The sequence below is a fragment of the Triturus cristatus genome, chromosome 2_2 (genome assembly GCF_964204655.1).
Source record: "Triturus cristatus chromosome 2_2, aTriCri1.1, whole genome shotgun sequence".
Classification (NCBI taxonomy): Eukaryota; Metazoa; Chordata; class Amphibia; order Caudata; family Salamandridae; genus Triturus; species Triturus cristatus.
In genome coordinates, this window is record NC_140582.1 from 949,939,078 (window position 1) to 949,955,955 (window position 16,878).

The 16,878-nt window shown below is 47.4% G+C and overlaps 1 protein-coding gene across 5 annotated transcripts in view; it reads right to left on the reverse strand.

Annotated features, from left to right (window-relative positions):
* The window catches only part of SLIT2 (slit guidance ligand 2), a 689,918-nt gene that overhangs the window by 19,906 nt on the left and 653,134 nt on the right, over positions 1–16,878 (reverse strand). For all 5 annotated transcript variants that reach the window (XM_085642360.1, XM_085642359.1, XM_085642358.1 and 2 more), the window contains 3 exons: positions 8,750–8,990; positions 5,548–5,678; positions 1,752–1,906 (listed from right to left, as the gene is read on the reverse strand). In XM_085642360.1, coding sequence (XP_085498486.1) covers positions 1,752–1,906; positions 5,548–5,678; positions 8,750–8,990 — 527 coding nt within the window. The remainder of the gene's footprint in view (positions 1–1,751; positions 1,907–5,547; positions 5,679–8,749; positions 8,991–16,878) is intronic.

Below are 16,878 nucleotides of genomic sequence, written 5' to 3' on the forward strand. Positions count from 1 at the left end.
AAACCCCCTGCAACCATCCACTGAACCCCACAACCACAACTACAGTTGCATGTTATCACAAAGGCACATTCTTAGGCTATCAGAAGGCCACAGGAAAAAGCAACCAGGGAACCGAAAGCTGGGACACTGCCACATAGTCCATTGCACATGTTGTTAATAAAAATGAAATTAATTTACTGCTGTGTCATCTGAAACAAAAATGCATGCATATTTTCATTGTAAAAAAAAAGAAGCAATCTATTACAAAAGTCTGCTAGCAAAGCTTCATGGGGAATTATCTTAGATGCAAAACCTTAGTTTGTACCATCCACTTGGATCTCAGTGGCTACATGATGGAGGTCATGAAAACTTCAGCCAGGAGCTTGTAGGGGCTTAAAAGTCAATTGCTGTATGGTAATGGAAACTATGTGGGACACAGGGGCTGGGCTGGGAATATGTCTTGCAGGACTACAAACCTTTGTGGAAAACCAGGGCAGTGGAAGGTTCTCTGAAGTCTGGAGGCTGCGCCTGACAGAGAGGTAATTGACAGCATTGTTGCCCTGGTCTTAAGCAGTTGCATAATCAAGTGCACTATGATGCAAAGAACATCTCATGGAAACGGAGGCTGATATGGTACTAAAAGGGCATGGCAAGACTAGACCTGTTCTTAGGAAGACACCATCTGGGAGAATTAGATAACTACGTACAGCAGTTAATTACTGACTTGTACCACATCTGGCAAGAGCAGGAATGTTGCTTGAACTTGTTTAGCTGCTGTCAAATGAATACTCTTGACCTAGGTAATGATTGCACCTATTACTTTAGCATTAAAGAACAATTTAGTTAAGCACTGAGCCCCTGAGGCAATGTGGATGACACACATCGTCCTGTGGAATATTTGCATCCCTCCCTGTGGTCTTCATTTTTGGTCTTCTGCTGGTAGAGGTTATTACAAATGGGAAGCTGTGGTGTTCTCAGTAGGGATTTCCACCTTTGCATGGCTGTGTTATAACAGCATACACGTACTCGGTATAGTAAAAGTACCTTTGTTGTATTTTCTGTATCTCCCGGGCACACGACACTGCGCCATTTAAACAACTGGCACGCATGCAAAAGATAAACTTGTAAACATGCACACATTTTTGATAACATAACTAACATTAGATTTAACATTAGTGTTACAAGAATCATACACACCCCAATGTTATCAAGTTATAACATTGCTCTACATTCAACCTGGTGGACCTGCAAACATTATTCCATACAATTATCTCACATGGCAATTCACTGAGAGAGCAAAAATGAGGGATTAAAAAAGGGCTCGCTGACATTGGGAAATACTCTTTTTACCTTAGTTGGTTGGTATATACTTACATATTACACGCATGCCCATGGGTGCACAGTGCTTGGGATTATTCACAAAAACTGTAGGGCGACCACAATGCAATTGAATGGGAAAGCCTTTTTATCATACTGAAGACAAACCCTGTTTTTAGTCATGAGGAAATCACAGGCTCTTCAGCTGCTTTACACTTAGGACTGATTTTGATCATTGGGTTTTACATCCTACTTGAAAAATGCTCTCTTCCTTAACAGCTCCTGTTACATGAAAGAGGATTTCCTGCATGATGATCTGCCTTGAGCTTTCCTTTGTGTCCGCTGACCCAAACACTGCCCACTTACTACTTGCATCCTTGCGTAGACCTGCCAGATGATCAACAGCCAGAAAGAGAAAATCAAGAAGGCATGCTTTGATAGCAAAGATTTCTTACCCCCTATGTAGAGTGGCGAATCCACATTCAGTGTAGACTGCTTCGACAAGTTAGAGATTGTTTTGAGGCTCCCTCCATCAACCGACAGCGAAAGAGTCTGATCCAAGCTTAATAGCTCAACTATGTGGAAATTTCCATCATTTATGGTCTCAACACTGCAACACAGAAGAGCAAGAATTTTAATCTTTAGTATCTGGAAAGTGGTTATGCAGAATTTTGCCTTAAACGTGGTATTGAGACGTAATCACCCCAAATTATTTATTGCTCAAAAACACAATTTTTACAGCACCTGCACCTGAATGAATAAGGTACCTTGTTCCAGATTCACAAAATCGTTTCCCCCATGTTATAGCTGCTGCAGAAACTGTAGTGCAAAGAGGAAAAACAAATATCCTTCGGCAGCAATGGAGGCGACTGTATGCCACTTCTCATACAAGTAATGCACAGAGGACTACAGGACTACATCCCCACCCATGCATTATGACAGGAGTGACCAGTATGCTGGAGGAGCCGGGTGTGTGGGGGGAGGGGCACTAGGGTTCGCAGGGAGTATAAAAAAATGAAAAACAAATAAACCCGTACCTGCAGCCTTCCCCGTCGTGCTTTTCTGCTCCTCTTCAGGAAGGCAGAGGCTCCCGAATGCCCTGCAGCCAATCCTGAAGCTGCACTTGTACATAAGATCACCTTCAGGATTGGCCTGAGCGCCATCAATTTACGCTCCAGGACAGACTGTGAGTCTGTGCCCGCTCTTTCCAACCCAGCTGCGTTGCTGGATTGGAGAGAGTTTTCACTGGGCATGATGGTTTGGTCGGCCTGAGACTTCTGGCCAAACCATCATGCGCAGTGATGGAAATGCAAAACCACTCCCCTCAGTGCCTGTCACTACCAGGCCCGACCCCCAAGACTCAGCAGGAAAGGAAAAATAAAACGAGTGTCGTATTTTTTTTAACTTTTCTGATGGTTTTTTGGGGGGGGAGTGACACTCCACCACAGCGGAGGAGCCGCAGATGCATTATGGTTAGGAATGTGTCTCCTTACATTCTCTCATGGGCCACGTAGGTTCAGTGTTGTGATGTCATCACTACCCCCATGTGACTTATAGTAGCTGATGCTCACTCCACTGCTCAAAGACAGGTCAGCCAATAAATGGAAGTGGAGAAGCTAAGCTGATGGCTTGGCCCTTTCCCCAAGAGATGAGGAAGTGGAATTCATGGGCAAGGAAAATGCAGAACCACATTTTCAAAGAGGGTTTGTCCCTCCAAATAATCATCATAATAACTTGAGATTTTACAGCTCTTCATACCACACAGATGTCATTGGATCAGTGGTCACATCACATAAAGTGAGAAGGGAAGTGCTTTCTTTTTTACGGCTTGTTCTATGACATGAGATTAGATTGACTCATATCCTATAAGGTGGAAGAGCTTTAGCTCCCATAGCAAACTATTAAAACAACACAGCAATGCAGCAGCACACAGTGCACCACAAAAGGCACCACAATGCGACAGCACACTAAACTACAACACATCACAATTTCCACACTCCACAGAACAAAGAAACGGAACAATATTAAAACCTCTAGACAATACCACAAAACAACAATGCAACTAAACTACAATCAGATTCAAGTGCATCTTGCAAAAAAAGTTCAGTTAGGACATATGGTTGAAAATGTGGTCAAGAGTTCTGGTTCTATGGTTATATGACAGGAACAGCATATATTACCAGGCCTGTGGATTAAGCTCACACAATCCTTCGGCTAATCAAGAACTTGGCGCTGGACTTGATTCATCGTGTGCCATAGCTGACCACAGGGAGGAGCGTGGGCTCTTAGTATACCTTCACTGTTCAGGGGTTACCAGTGGCCAGGCCTTTGGCCAAAGACTGAAATCCCATACTGGTCTGAATCACTGAGGTCAGTTAGCATAGAGGATTCTTTCCTGAGTCACTAAGAGTTTCATGAATGCAAACCAGGCCCACATCAACCTGAATACAGCAGCCTTTGCAGTAAAGGGGATGATCAGGGGTGATCATTGGCATACAAGGGCAAGTTAGGAGAGCTACCTCAGTACTTATATTATTATCATGGCAACCACCTTCTTGAGCTACAGATAAACTGGGGTACCCAAAGCATAGTGCATCTCATCCTCTGATGGAAATGAGGGGTTCCAGTCATAACACACTACAGTAGGCAACATCCTTAAAGTGGGGTGCAGGAAGAAAGACCTGTACCCCACAACTATATAATCAGCTTCCAACATCCACACCATCTCCTGCTCAGGGGACAGTAGACAACCATGTTAGGAGTGTCACATTATTGAACTTTTTCTCTAACAAAGTCAAACACTCTGCTGTTGAGACACTCACTAGACCATGCAGAACATTTACTTGTATGGGGACTCAGGAGGTAAATCTGCTTTTCGTGAAACATACCTGATCCCGGTAGATCAGAAATGATTAAATTAGAACCAGGGTGTCAGAGTGCAACTGCATGGTGGATGTTTTTTGTGATAAATGCCTTTTACAGTGCAGTTATAATCTGAGGTTGGGATCCATCAATTTTGAGCAAACATCTCGGTACAGTCATGCCTGAACATATTCTGTTTCCTGCATTCAACACCATCCAAAGAACAAATATTTTTATGGATAAAACTTGGCTATGTTTTATTAAAGCAGGATCAACAGCCTGCTGTCACGTAAATAATGAAAGCTGAGGGGAGAAGAACAGCGAGTGATACCTATTACGAACTTAAAGACTTTTTGAAGGAGGTGGCCACTGACGTGCACATCCCTCGTATGACTAGTGACACAGCTGTGTTTTATTTCAGCTAACAATATAGCATGGTCCTTAAAACTTTGCCATTTACAACCCTCCTCATTCCTTGAAGGAACATTATTCACAATCAGCTCACACACATTATTAAAGATATAAACCATCTTAAATTGCTGTTCTAGAGAGTCATAGTTTTCTGACTTTGCCGGCTACAATGATGTAAATGATGTGCTGTGACTGTAAATCAAGGCTATGTAATAGTGGTCTGAAAACAGCCCGTCACCAGACCTATCCTCACAGCTCTGGCAGGGAAGGGCTGCTAAAGGGTGGGAACTGCATTTCATCTTTTAATGATTGTGTTTCTTGCATTTTCGCCGCAGGAGATCTGAAGTCACCAGGCTTTCTGTACCAAAGTAAATACTCATGATGGTTGTCTAAATACTAAATCTGGAGCTTGTTCCCTGGTGCAGGGAAGGCAAATAGTTCTAAAACAGTTTTTCTTTTTTAAACTTGGTGCTCTAGATACAAAAGTCAAAGCTGGAGCCAGGCTGGAGAACCTATAGCAGATCAGTAAACATGGTGGGAACGAGTTAATCTACGATACAACTTTTGTGCTACAGCTTATTTAAATATTTATGTGCAAACCATCGACAAACGATGGTAAGGCACAAGGTGTATGAAAGCACGGCAAATTGTATAATATTACTAGATCTTCCTCTATAAGCTCTCATCAACCTATCTCTTTCCTACATTACTCACACTTGGCAGAACATATGCTCATCAAAAACAGTTCCCCTTCCGCTACATATAGGTTGGCAATTTTTATGTTAACACAAGGCCTATCCCTACAGATTTACTGTTCATTTCCTCCGTCCCATAAATATTTCATGGTCATTGACCAAACTCTTCACCCATTCCACCATGACTGGGTCCTAACACAGGCAATGGTGAGAGGAAGCCAGGCTAGAGGTGTATGTAAAAAGTTTTATGTGTTTCTACCAGTACAGCTTTCAAAGTCCTTACCTGTAAATGGCAGATGCTGGATACACGCCAGTGTCATAGCTGACACGCACACGCCCACGATACAGCTCAACTGCTATGTGATCCTTGTCCCCTTTATAAAGAAGAACTCCACTGTCTTCATCAGTGGCAACCTAAAGAGAAGAAAATCATATAGAGAAAGGTAGGAAATGCATTCGAAATAGGGAATTCCAAAATTATGAAATTAATAAAATAACAAGCAACTTGAGGACCCAGGCAGCACATTGCATGCGATGGAACTACCTGTTGGCACAGCCAATGTCTGACTAAGGCCTTGCAAGTGGCACAGTTGTACCTGCAATGTAGATTCAGTTAATATATCACAGCATGAAAGCATGGCTTCTCGTGGCAGAAATTATAGCTAAATCTAAGAGAAATTGTTCACTAGGGACTTGTTTCAAAATGTATTTTAAGGCATCACATGCTGCACATAAAAAGCTAATGTTTGCCCATAAATAATGGTACAAGCCTCTCAATCGTCACAGTTTTTCGAAACAAGTCTTTATATTGTGCACATACGACAGACACATGCTCACACAAAACACACACAAATAATAATAACAATGACTAAAAATGTGTATATACAAAGAGACAAACAACCAAACACACAATAATGGGAGCTGGGTATCACATTAAATCTGCACCCACAGCATCTTGTTAATTTAATCTAAAAGGGTCTGTTGACGATATTTCGACCTTGCGTACAATTTTAAGGTCATCATCGGGACCGGTATAATGATGGGATACCTGGAACAAGCCAGGTATTGAAATGTTAGTATTTGAATAAAGAATTCTGGGGCTACTACCAAAGGCTTGATTTGAGTATACATATGATAGGACGAGAATTGCCCCTTAAATTATAAACCCCATCACAAAGTTGAAAGTGGTACAAAGGTGCCGTACACCTGTGTAAGCAGACAGGCTACTCACTATTTCACTTGAGGAGTAAGCCAAGCTGTAAAAGGATTAAGCTGGCTTATTAATGTTTTTCCATGGAAGTGCAAATTGTAATCCTTAGTGAGAAAAATAAGGAAATATTACTTATAGTAATACCTATCAAATAGGTAGCTCTTGGTTAGAGCTATATCATGGATGGATGTATTAAAGTTGGTAGGCACTCTGGTAGGTAGCGGTCTTGAGTTCAAAATATTTTTTGTTTGCACATGAGGAACTGCAAGCACCTATCTGCTCAATGTATTTTTATGATAAAAGGATTTAGTTTTAAAAACCTATTGCTGCTTGAGAGGCTAGTACCACAATTTATGACCAAAAATGTACTTGTGTGATGCCTTGAAAATGATGATGAATTTTGAAATAAGTCCCTAGTGAGCAACTATTCTTAATTACTGTATTTACCCAGGTTCCTACTGGGCATATTGGGTTGCTCCTGTACTGTTTACATCATTTTCCTGAATATCTGAAGCTTAAAGTGGCTTGGAATAAAGTTCATGTGTCTAAGACTTTGAGGTTTTCAACCACTTGAGTGACAGGAGTAATCTCCCCGAATTATATAGAATTTTTGGTAGGCCATATCCATAAGTGATAGTGAATAGGAATAAAGTGAGGTGGTTGTCACTCAACATATGCTTATTGCTTGGAAGGATTGGAAGACTTACATTTGGACCTTGTTTTGAGAATGTTAAACAGCTTTCAATCTTAATAGCCTCTTCTGTGTAATGGTTTTTCTTTTGTGTTGATGCTACTCTCTAGTATACTTCAAAGTGAGCACCACTGATGCGATTGTCTTCAATGTTTCCAGAATTACTCCAGCGTCTTGCTAGTGAGCAGACTAGTTTTTAGCAATTAAGGTTGAACCACTTGCGGCCTACATGTTTATTGGGTATAAGTGTGCCAATCAGCAGGGTTTTTAAATCTATGGTAGACTTTACGATAAGCGCTTAATTAAATATCAACTGAGTTAGAAGCTGGAGGTTTGGCTACATCTTACGCATTCTCAAAATGTATGTAGTCTAACGCCTTGAAATTATTTAACCGTTAGGTGCTTAATGTTTAAGATGTTGTAGGGCACATACACAGATGTATCAAATGAGTTGGTGGACAAGTCCATGTATGATTAATGGTTATGGGAAGATCCTATGGTATGTTATGATAGAAAACTGCATTGGATATTTATTCCTTGCTACGCATTGGTGCAGGATTGATCATAGAAATCCAAGAAGGCCCATAACAACCAAGAATACCTTCTGTGTGAGGGGTTCTTACATGCAGAGGTTGACATGCCATATGAGGATATTTTTGTTTTATGCAAACCAAATTTCAGTGGATTTACAGGAGAAAAAAAAAAGAACATCTCTGATGCACAATGGGCTTAATGTGGCTATTGTAGAGTGAAAACAGATATATATATTTTGTTACCACTAATGCATACGTGTTAGACAATGCTAGTGGGAACTGAATACAATTCACAAATGGGATATTTTTGGTTTGAGTGCTAGACTTAGTAGCCACGAGGAACGACTCCAACAGGGCCGGCCTGAGAATGCAAACGAGCCCTGGCATTTAAGTAGGACTGGCAAGGGAGGGGGATCTGTTGGTAAACACTGCTTGTGCTTTTGTTACCTAGTGGCGAATATTGCAGCACTGCTGTAAAACCGGCCCCCAGAAACGAAAATGCCCCCCACCCTTCCAGCCCACCGGGCAAAAAACCTGGTGCCCGCTACGGCAAGCAGGACTCCACACAGGTGAGCCAAACAAAGCTGGAAGAGGAGTTGGCCTAACGGCTAGGGCAGTCAACCTTGAATTTGGGGAACTGGGTTCGAGTCTCAGCAATGACGCTGAACATCCTGTGATTCTGGGCAAATCACTTAATCTCCTCGGGCCTAACAAAAATGAATGTGTCCTCCTGTAATGCAACTGGTGCTATGTAAAGCACTCTGATACCCGATTCGGGTCAAGTTCTTGCTATTTAAAACTCTGTAAAATAAAATAAAAAAAAAAGCTGAGAACCCAAATAGACGGGAATGTTAGACATGGGTGGAGGGGGTGTTAGTTCTTCACTACTATATCTTACCAACTGTATACAATTTTTTTATGCATGGGTCGACATCAAATCATCTTTTGTGTGACTAGTCCATCACCCACGTCCCCAACAATTAAATCAGACTCTTCCTATCGCTAGGACTAGACATGAAAAAAATGAAGATTTGTAAATGCCAGTCATTACCTGGAGGGTGATATTTGTCTGAGGCCGCAGCTTGGCTGAAGGAATTTGCAAATACGATTCTTTGTTCACAAAGTTCACACTGACGAGTTTTTCGCATTTTCCTCCCTGGAAGCCTGATAAGCACTGGCAAACAGGTTCATTTCCTTGCACAATACACTGGGCTCCATTCTGGCATTCATAATTGTCACAGGGGCTGGTACGTGGTAGGACCATTGGTGGAGATAACTCACAAAACAGTCCGCTAAAAGAAAACAAAAGAGAAAGCTTTTAATTAAGAAGATATACCCAACAAATACGTTTTATTGGGTGAAAAAGATATTGCCAGGTAATGTGCTGCAATTGTTTGGAAAGTGTCAACACATAAATTCAACACTTTAGCAATAGGAAGAATTGTATTATTGCCTGAAATCTGGAGAATAAGATTTCTAACTGCTCGGTTTTTTTATTTATTACAATATGTTAGTAACCTGCCTGAATGATCAAATATACAGTTTTCCTCAAATAGTTCCTTTATCTGGAGACTTCTGAAATCTTGAGATAATTGTAAATTGCACCTGCTGATTTCAAAGTAAACATTGACACATGGACAACCAGACACCAGGGACCCGCTTTACAAAGGTAAACTTACACTTTTGTGTAACTTTGCAATTCCCCAAGGAATTTTACGAGTAGTGTCTTTACGACTGCCTGTCATTTTACGTGCGGAGTCTCCTCAAAAGTAAAGATACTGTAATGTTGTGCACTGTCGTGGGGCGCTAGGACCTCCTCGGCTGGGGAGGCTAGTAGGAGGCGGGATCAGGGGAGGGGACCGGAATGCCCGGGAGCGGGCAGAGCAGTGTAGGCGAGGGAAGAGGAAGGACGTATTAAATAAAGAGTAACGTGAACCAGGCCCAGTATCCGTGTCCTATGTCTGGTGGACACTACAGCTGGCGACGAGGGTGGCCACAGCCCATGCAGTGTGGAGCCCTGTGACGAGGTGGCCTGGAGGAGCTGGGCGCGTGTGTGGTGTGCGCCTCTGCATTCACGTGGCACGGTGCGGGAGCCTACCCCGACCGCGTTCGATAAGGCGGGCTGCGACGCGGGTGCCCACCCCGGTCGCGTCTGGAGTGCCGTCCGCCTGCGGGTTGCTGAGAGCCCCGACGCGGGAGTGGCTGCGAGTGAGGACATCTGCGGCCCCTGGATGGTGAAGTGGCGTGAAGGTCTCACGGTCCCTGCACGAAAGGACGCTCTGGGTGCCCACCCCTGTCGCGTGTCTCCTGTGCCCCATTTACCTGTGGGTGAGTGCCTTCCTTCTGGTCCGAGTGCTGGATGAAGCCCGGTTGCCTGAGACGATTCTGCCGGTGTGTGCGAGGCTGCATCACGAGGGGCGCGTGGTTTTAGGCGGCCATCCTTGAATCAGGCGCCTGCACCAATCCCCTGTGAGGAATCCTTGGCGGCGAGGTCCAGAAATCAGCACCAAGCACTGATAAATGCAACTGGAAAGCCTGAAAGTCATCCAGCATTGGTAAATGCAACGAAATGTCCTAGAAATTCATCAAGCACTGGCAGATTCAAATGAAAACGCAATAGAGAGATTAAAAATCATCAAGCCTTGGTAAATGCAACTGAATGGTGGAAAAGTTATCAAGCATTGGTAAATGCAACTGAATGGTGGAAAATCCATTAAGCATTGTCGAAACCAACTGAAGAAGCGTAACAGGTCATCAAGCATTGGTACATGCAAGTGAATGGCCTGGGAGACATCAAGCACTGGTAAAGTCAATCAAGAAAGCCTCAGAGTCAGTGAGCCAGCGCAACTGCATACCTGAGCGGCACTCGCGCACTGACAAAATAAACGGACCTCGAGACACATATAGTCAAGGAAGTAGGAATCTCAACTAAAGGCCGGGGTCCTCACCATGTCTAATTCACCGACTGGCTGAGCGGGGTCAACGTCAGCCACCGCTGGGCAGATGGGAATGCTCGGAGTGTCATTTCTATGCCCACCCGAACGGCTGGTCCTGGAAACAGGTGGAGGCATGGGTCTCCGGTGGAAAGAATGGTTCGAGGATTTCGAAGACTTTATGAAAGGGTCGCAAGTGACGGATCCTGGTCAACAGCTAATAGCATTACGCAACCTAATAGGCAAAGACGTCGGGCAAATAGTAAAAGAACTATCCGCCGCCGACGCGGCGTCGTACACAGCTGTGTGTGCAGCACTCAACAGGAAATTTCTGCACAAAAGAAATATCGATTATGAGAGATACACATTTAATCTTACCTCTCAAGAAAAAGATGAGCCTATGTGCACGTTTATCACCCGCCTTAGACGTCTGGCACGCTATTGCGAATTTGACTCCATCTCGACTGAGGATGCCCTTCGTTTGAGGGTCATTGAAGGGTGTCAGTCCGAATCACTGAGGCGGAAACTGTTGAAGAAGAGCTACTCACTGGATGACATCGAAGAGATGACGCGTGTGAAGGATCAAGCGGAAGAACATGCAAAAAAAATGGAAGCTGGGAGAGGTGAGAAGCGTGAGCAAGCCTTCAGACTTCAATCTCACAATGGACGTAGACGCTCTCCGGCGAAATCCAGGTCGTCGAGGGCCAGGAGGGAACAACAGCCAGTGCGTCGGCGCCATCGTAGCTCCAGTGGCAACAACAGACGGAGAGAACGGCATCTTAAGTGCCATCGCTGTGGATATGAATTTCCTCACACGGAGGGATGCCCCGCCATGGGTCAGTCATGCCGGAAGTGTGGAGGGGAGAACCACTTTGAAAACGTCTGCGGCAACTACAGAAAAAGCAAACATAAAGATCAGGAAAGGTCATCCGGGTACCCGCGCATGCGTCATCAGGCTAAAGCAGTATGTGATCGCAGAGATTCGTCAACAGGGTCTTCTCGCTCTAGCCGTCAGTCTCACCGAGGCCATCAATCTCGACACACGTCCTCTTCAGATTCAAGGTCACTGTCTTCCATCTCGCAAGACAGTGATGAATACGTATGGATGGTCACTGACCACAATGGATTGAAGAAACATCGTAGGCTCAACATCCAAATTGGTACGCACTGGGCCAAATTTGTGATGGACAGCGGAGCCTCCCTCAACTACATACCAATGTCGGAATATCAAAGGATGAAGTCTCCTCCGCCGTTAAGCCCGGCTCATGTGAGAGTCTACACATGGATGTCCAAGAAGCCCCTCCCTTGCATGGGAAAGTTCTTAACACACCTCACGTACCAAGATCGCACCATCCCTGCCTACATCCATGTCATTAAAGGGCCAGAGGCTGACTGCCTTCTGAGTCTTCCGACTGCTGAGCGGCTAAAATTAGTGGACATCTTGTACAAGATGGATGATGAACTCGAGGTGGCTCAAAGACCTCCAAAGCCAGTTGCTGGCCTGGGAAAGACGACTCGACCACCAGCATTTCCACTGGAAGCCATCGTAGATGCCACTCGGGAAGATAGTGCTCTGCAAGACGTGATGTATCGCAGACAAAATAATAACTGGATACACTCCGATGTCGACACTTCAAACAGCGTAAGTGACAGACATGAACTTGCCGCGGTCATGCACGTGAAGGAGGACTGTCTCAAATGTCAACTGGTCAGTCGACCTGATCCCTCCGCGCCACTTCAAATGTCACCGGTGCCAGAAGGTGTGTGGCAGCAGATTGTGGTAGACTTTTCTGGACCCTTTAAATCTGGACAATATATCCTGGTCATCATGGATGAGTGTTCACGTTTTCCGATAGCCCAATTCACTGCGTCAACCAAAGCATCCAGCACAATACTTGTCCTCGATGAATTGTTCGCCGCCTGGGGTATTCCCAAAACAGTGATAACGGATAATGGGCCTCCGTTCAATAGTCGAGACTTTGCGGAATTTGCCAAGGATCTTAATTTCAAGCATCGCAAAATGACATCGCGGTGGTCACAGGCCAACGTAATGGATGAGAGGGTCATGTCTATCTTAACGAAGGCAGTTAAACAAGCTGAAGTGTCACGACACGACACTCAAATGTTTCTAAATGAATCTCTGCGGGCATATAGAAACGCGCCTCATTCTAGCACGGGCAAGTGCCCTGTGACTGTAATGCTGGGCCGTCCAGTGTGCACTAGAATACCCATGGTTGACTGGAATGAGCGAACAGCATCCCATGATTCTGATTCCAATGACATAACTGTCACTGACACATCCAAGAAAGAGGAAATGAAGACATCTGCCGATCATCGCAGAAAAGCTGCACCGTCCTCGACTCACGGAGGCGACTTAGCACTAGCAAAACAAGATCAACCAAAGACAACTAACTGTTGCCATCCTAAAGTTCCAGTAGTAGTCATTCGACAGAAGGGAACCATGACTACTGCTGAGTCTAATGAGGAAAGAATTAACCGAAATGTGGCGCCTTTCCAGAAGTGCAGTCCTAAAGTTAAAGAGGTGCTCAAGGGTCCCGTCACTGGAGAGACTAGGTCTAGTGTCACCGAAACCCGTGACCAGCAGTCCAGAGTGACCCCTGATGAAGGAGAACCTGACCGTCCCGACATCTAGACTCGGCCCCATCGAAATATTAATAAACCGAGGCGCCTGATTGAGGAACTGTAACTATGTGATAATTTGTTTTGGGTTATTTAGTAGAGATTTAGACTAACTCATTTGTCAAGAAAGGGGGAGATGTAATGTTGTGCACTGTCGTGGGGCGCTAGGACCTCCTCGGCTGGGGAGGCTAGTAGGAGGCGGGATCAGGGGAGGGGACCGGAATGCCCAGGAGCGGGCAGAGCAGTGTAGGCGAGGGAAGAAGAAGGACGTATTAAATAAAGAGTAACGTGAACCAGGCCCAGTATCCGTGTCCTATGTCCGGTGGACACTACAGATACTACTTGTAAAACCTCTGTGAATTGCAAAAAATCGTTAACTTACACAAAAGTGTACTTTTAGCTTTGTGACTCAGGCCGTAGGTTTGAAAATGCTCTCAAAATATATAGTCTGCAAACATTTTAGTGGTTACACTTATATCACCTAATGAGCAAGAAGTAGTACAGTCTTTTAATGCCTTCTTACTGGTTTGGGTGGCACTTATGAGCCAATCACCCGCTGCTACCTTTATTACATCATCAGGACCCCTTTTTGGCATTACATGACTTTCATATACCAGAAAGTGAAGTGTATAGCCATTTTTGGGGTCAAGCCTGTGACAGTATGCGCTCGCTTGCGAGCACTGTTGTTTTCAGTGAAGTGTTTGAAGCCCGCCCGTTGCTTCCCATTTGTTGAATTCAATTTCACTCTTCACTGCTGTCTCATAACTGGCCAAACGTCACTTCCGTTCATCTCTGTAGAGCAGGGACCAAGCAAAGATGAATTCAATGTAATCAGTGCCTGTCCGCTGCTCCGACGGGACTGTGGTACTTTTTCTTCCTACACTGTTCAAGGCCCCCGGCCTTGTCTGACAGCAGGGGGCGGACTTTCTCCTCCAAGCCAATGGACAGGATGCACTAGTCAATGTGTCGCACCTCAGGGCACACGCCGCATTTTCAGGTCAGTAGGTTGGTGATTTTGCCTGCATCAGCAGAGGCCAGAACTGCCAAGTCAAACAGCAGAGGAGCGGTGGCACCCATGCTGGCCAGCACCCGCGTCACTCACCAGCTCCAGTTGCAAAGGCCACCTCTGCCCAACGAAAGGCCTTTGTTTACAACAGGAAAATATCCTGCCTTTCTAGCAGATATTTAATTTTATTAATCTGCCAAGTGCTTTTGATGTGATGTCTGTCCCAGAGAAGTGAAAGCGCCACTGCCATAATCCCTCTTTTCTCTCCCACATATCCCTCTTGAAATTTTCCCTACACCTCCCTCCTCCCACTGTCCCCTAATTGTTTTGCTTTTATTACCCCTGTCAGTGCTCAAGTGCGAGGGTACCTAGTTTGCGTTTTTACTAAAAATGCTAGGCTCGAAGCAAAGATTAACTGGTCACATTTCAGTTTCCGATTGCCCTATTTATTTAAACAGATACTAAAGGGATTAAGAAATATTAGCAAAGCCAGTAGCTCTCACATATGGGAGACCTTTTGGCTTTGTCAATGCTTGTGTTCAGGGTAACACGCAGGTCTGCTTAGTCGTTATTTGAATTTGACGTAAATGGGGTTTTGGGGGGGGGGGGGGCCGACCAGGCCACCCCCGCGGAGTTTTGGGCGGGGGGGGGGGGGCAGCCGTGACACGTGGGCAAGTCTTGGGCTCCTTTTGGGCTCGTTGGACTGGGGTTGGGCGGTTTTTGGGTGGGAAGGTTTAAAACCGGCCATTTCGTGTCGAGAGTCACCATTTTGGTGGTCGCGACACGACAGCCGGTCAAGGGAGGCTTGCGGCGGGAGAATTTTGTTTCGTGGTGGGATCCGTGGTGGTGGACTGAGGCGCGGGGACGTGTGTGCGCAGCAACGCAGGTCCAGTGTTCGTTGTGGCACTTACGCGGTGAGGCGGCAAAGAGCGGTGGTGGCGATGTCACGGCAGGAGGATCCGCGTGTGGTGGAGGCGTTGCGGTGGTTGGCAGACGCGGGCCGCATGGATCTCGAGCGGCCCGACGTGCAGGTAAGGCCCCCCAGGCGCGCTGCGAGTGGGGTGGCGGCAGTGGTGGTCGCGTGCGGTCCGTCATGGGCGCAGAAGCGCGCCCCGGCGGACGCAGGGGGCGCAGCCACAGGTGCACGCGGCCGCCCCGGTGAAGCGCCCGAGGGCGGGGAAGCGGCAAGAGAGGAGGCAGGCGTTAGAATTCAGGGAGAGGGCGGGAGGGGCGGCAATGACGCGGGCCTCACAGGAGGGCCCTCTGTTACTGCCGGCATTGGGAGTGTGGCTTCTGGGGGAATGACTGCCAAAGAGGCAGGCGGCAGGCGTGGTGGTGGGCCGAGGGGCAGGGGAGTTGCTGCGGGGCACAAGGTGGCTGGGGATGCTCCTACACCGGGGCCCAGTGGGGCGGTTTCGCCGCTTTTGATTGAGAGTGAAGGTGAAGGGGTGGGGGAGGCCCGGTGGGGAGCGCACCAGTGGGAGGGTCGCAGGATCGAGGGGGTGGGGGATCAGAGGAGGGGGTGGGAGCGGGGGTACACAGACGGGGCCTCGGGGGGGGGGGGGAAGGGCGCAGTAGGAGAGGGGGGAGGGAGTAATCTCAGGTGCCGACTGGAGCGGAGCACTGGGGGTGGGATGGGGGGAGCGCCACGAGGGGGGGTTGGGGGGCTGGCGCGGGGGAGTTGCGATCCGCGTTGGAGGTGGGGGGTGGTTTGGGGGTGGGGGTGGGAGTAGGGCAGACGCAGGGGAGCTGAGGGTGGGGGCGGGTGGGGAGGCTGGGTGGTGCTGGGGCCATGGGGGGGTCGTCAGGGGCGAGCGCGATTCGGTGGGAGATGGAGTCCCTGGCATGAAACGATGGGGGGAGAGTGGGGGCGGGTGGGGGGATGTGAGGTGGAGCGGTTGGGGCAGGGGGGGCTACGCCGTCACGGCACGGGGGCCATTCCTCGGAGGCAGGGGGCAGGAGGGGTAGGGGTGTCTGGGGGGACGCGGGGGGTCGGCGGGGCGGGGGATAGGTTTACCACCGGCATGTCGGACGCCACTTCTTTCTTTCGACAGGTAGGCGTGGAGACGTGCTCGGGAGAGCTTCATGCGGCTCCAATCCACCGAAGGGATGGGCCGGCTCTGCCTCATGCGGGCGGTCGCGCTCCCACGAGGAACTTGGCGAGTGTGCCATGCAGCAGGCGGGGCGGTAGGTCCTCGCCAGCCTCACCCCGCAGGGTTGATGCGACCTTTGGGGGAGGGGGACGGAGTTTTCACAGTCCAGAGAGGCAACGGAGCGGGAGTGTAGATCTGGAGGAATTGCTGCATACATGTAGGGAGTGGGCGGGGTTGAGCTGGATGGAGGGGGCGGCAGGGCTGGAGCCCGAGGAGGGCAGCCCATACATTTGGGAGGAAGATGGGGAGAGTGTGGAAGAAGGGGAAATCCGGGAGGGTTGGGACGGGGGGGGGGGGGAGCGGACTAATGTTTGTGCTAGTTCATTGCAGCCTCAGCGTTTCCAGGCGGAGAGAGTGACGGCCCCTCCTGCTCAACTGGTTAGGCGGCGGGATCCGGTGCGGACGCCGACCTTGACGCCAGGTAAGGCGAGGCAAGGAGTGGGGACGG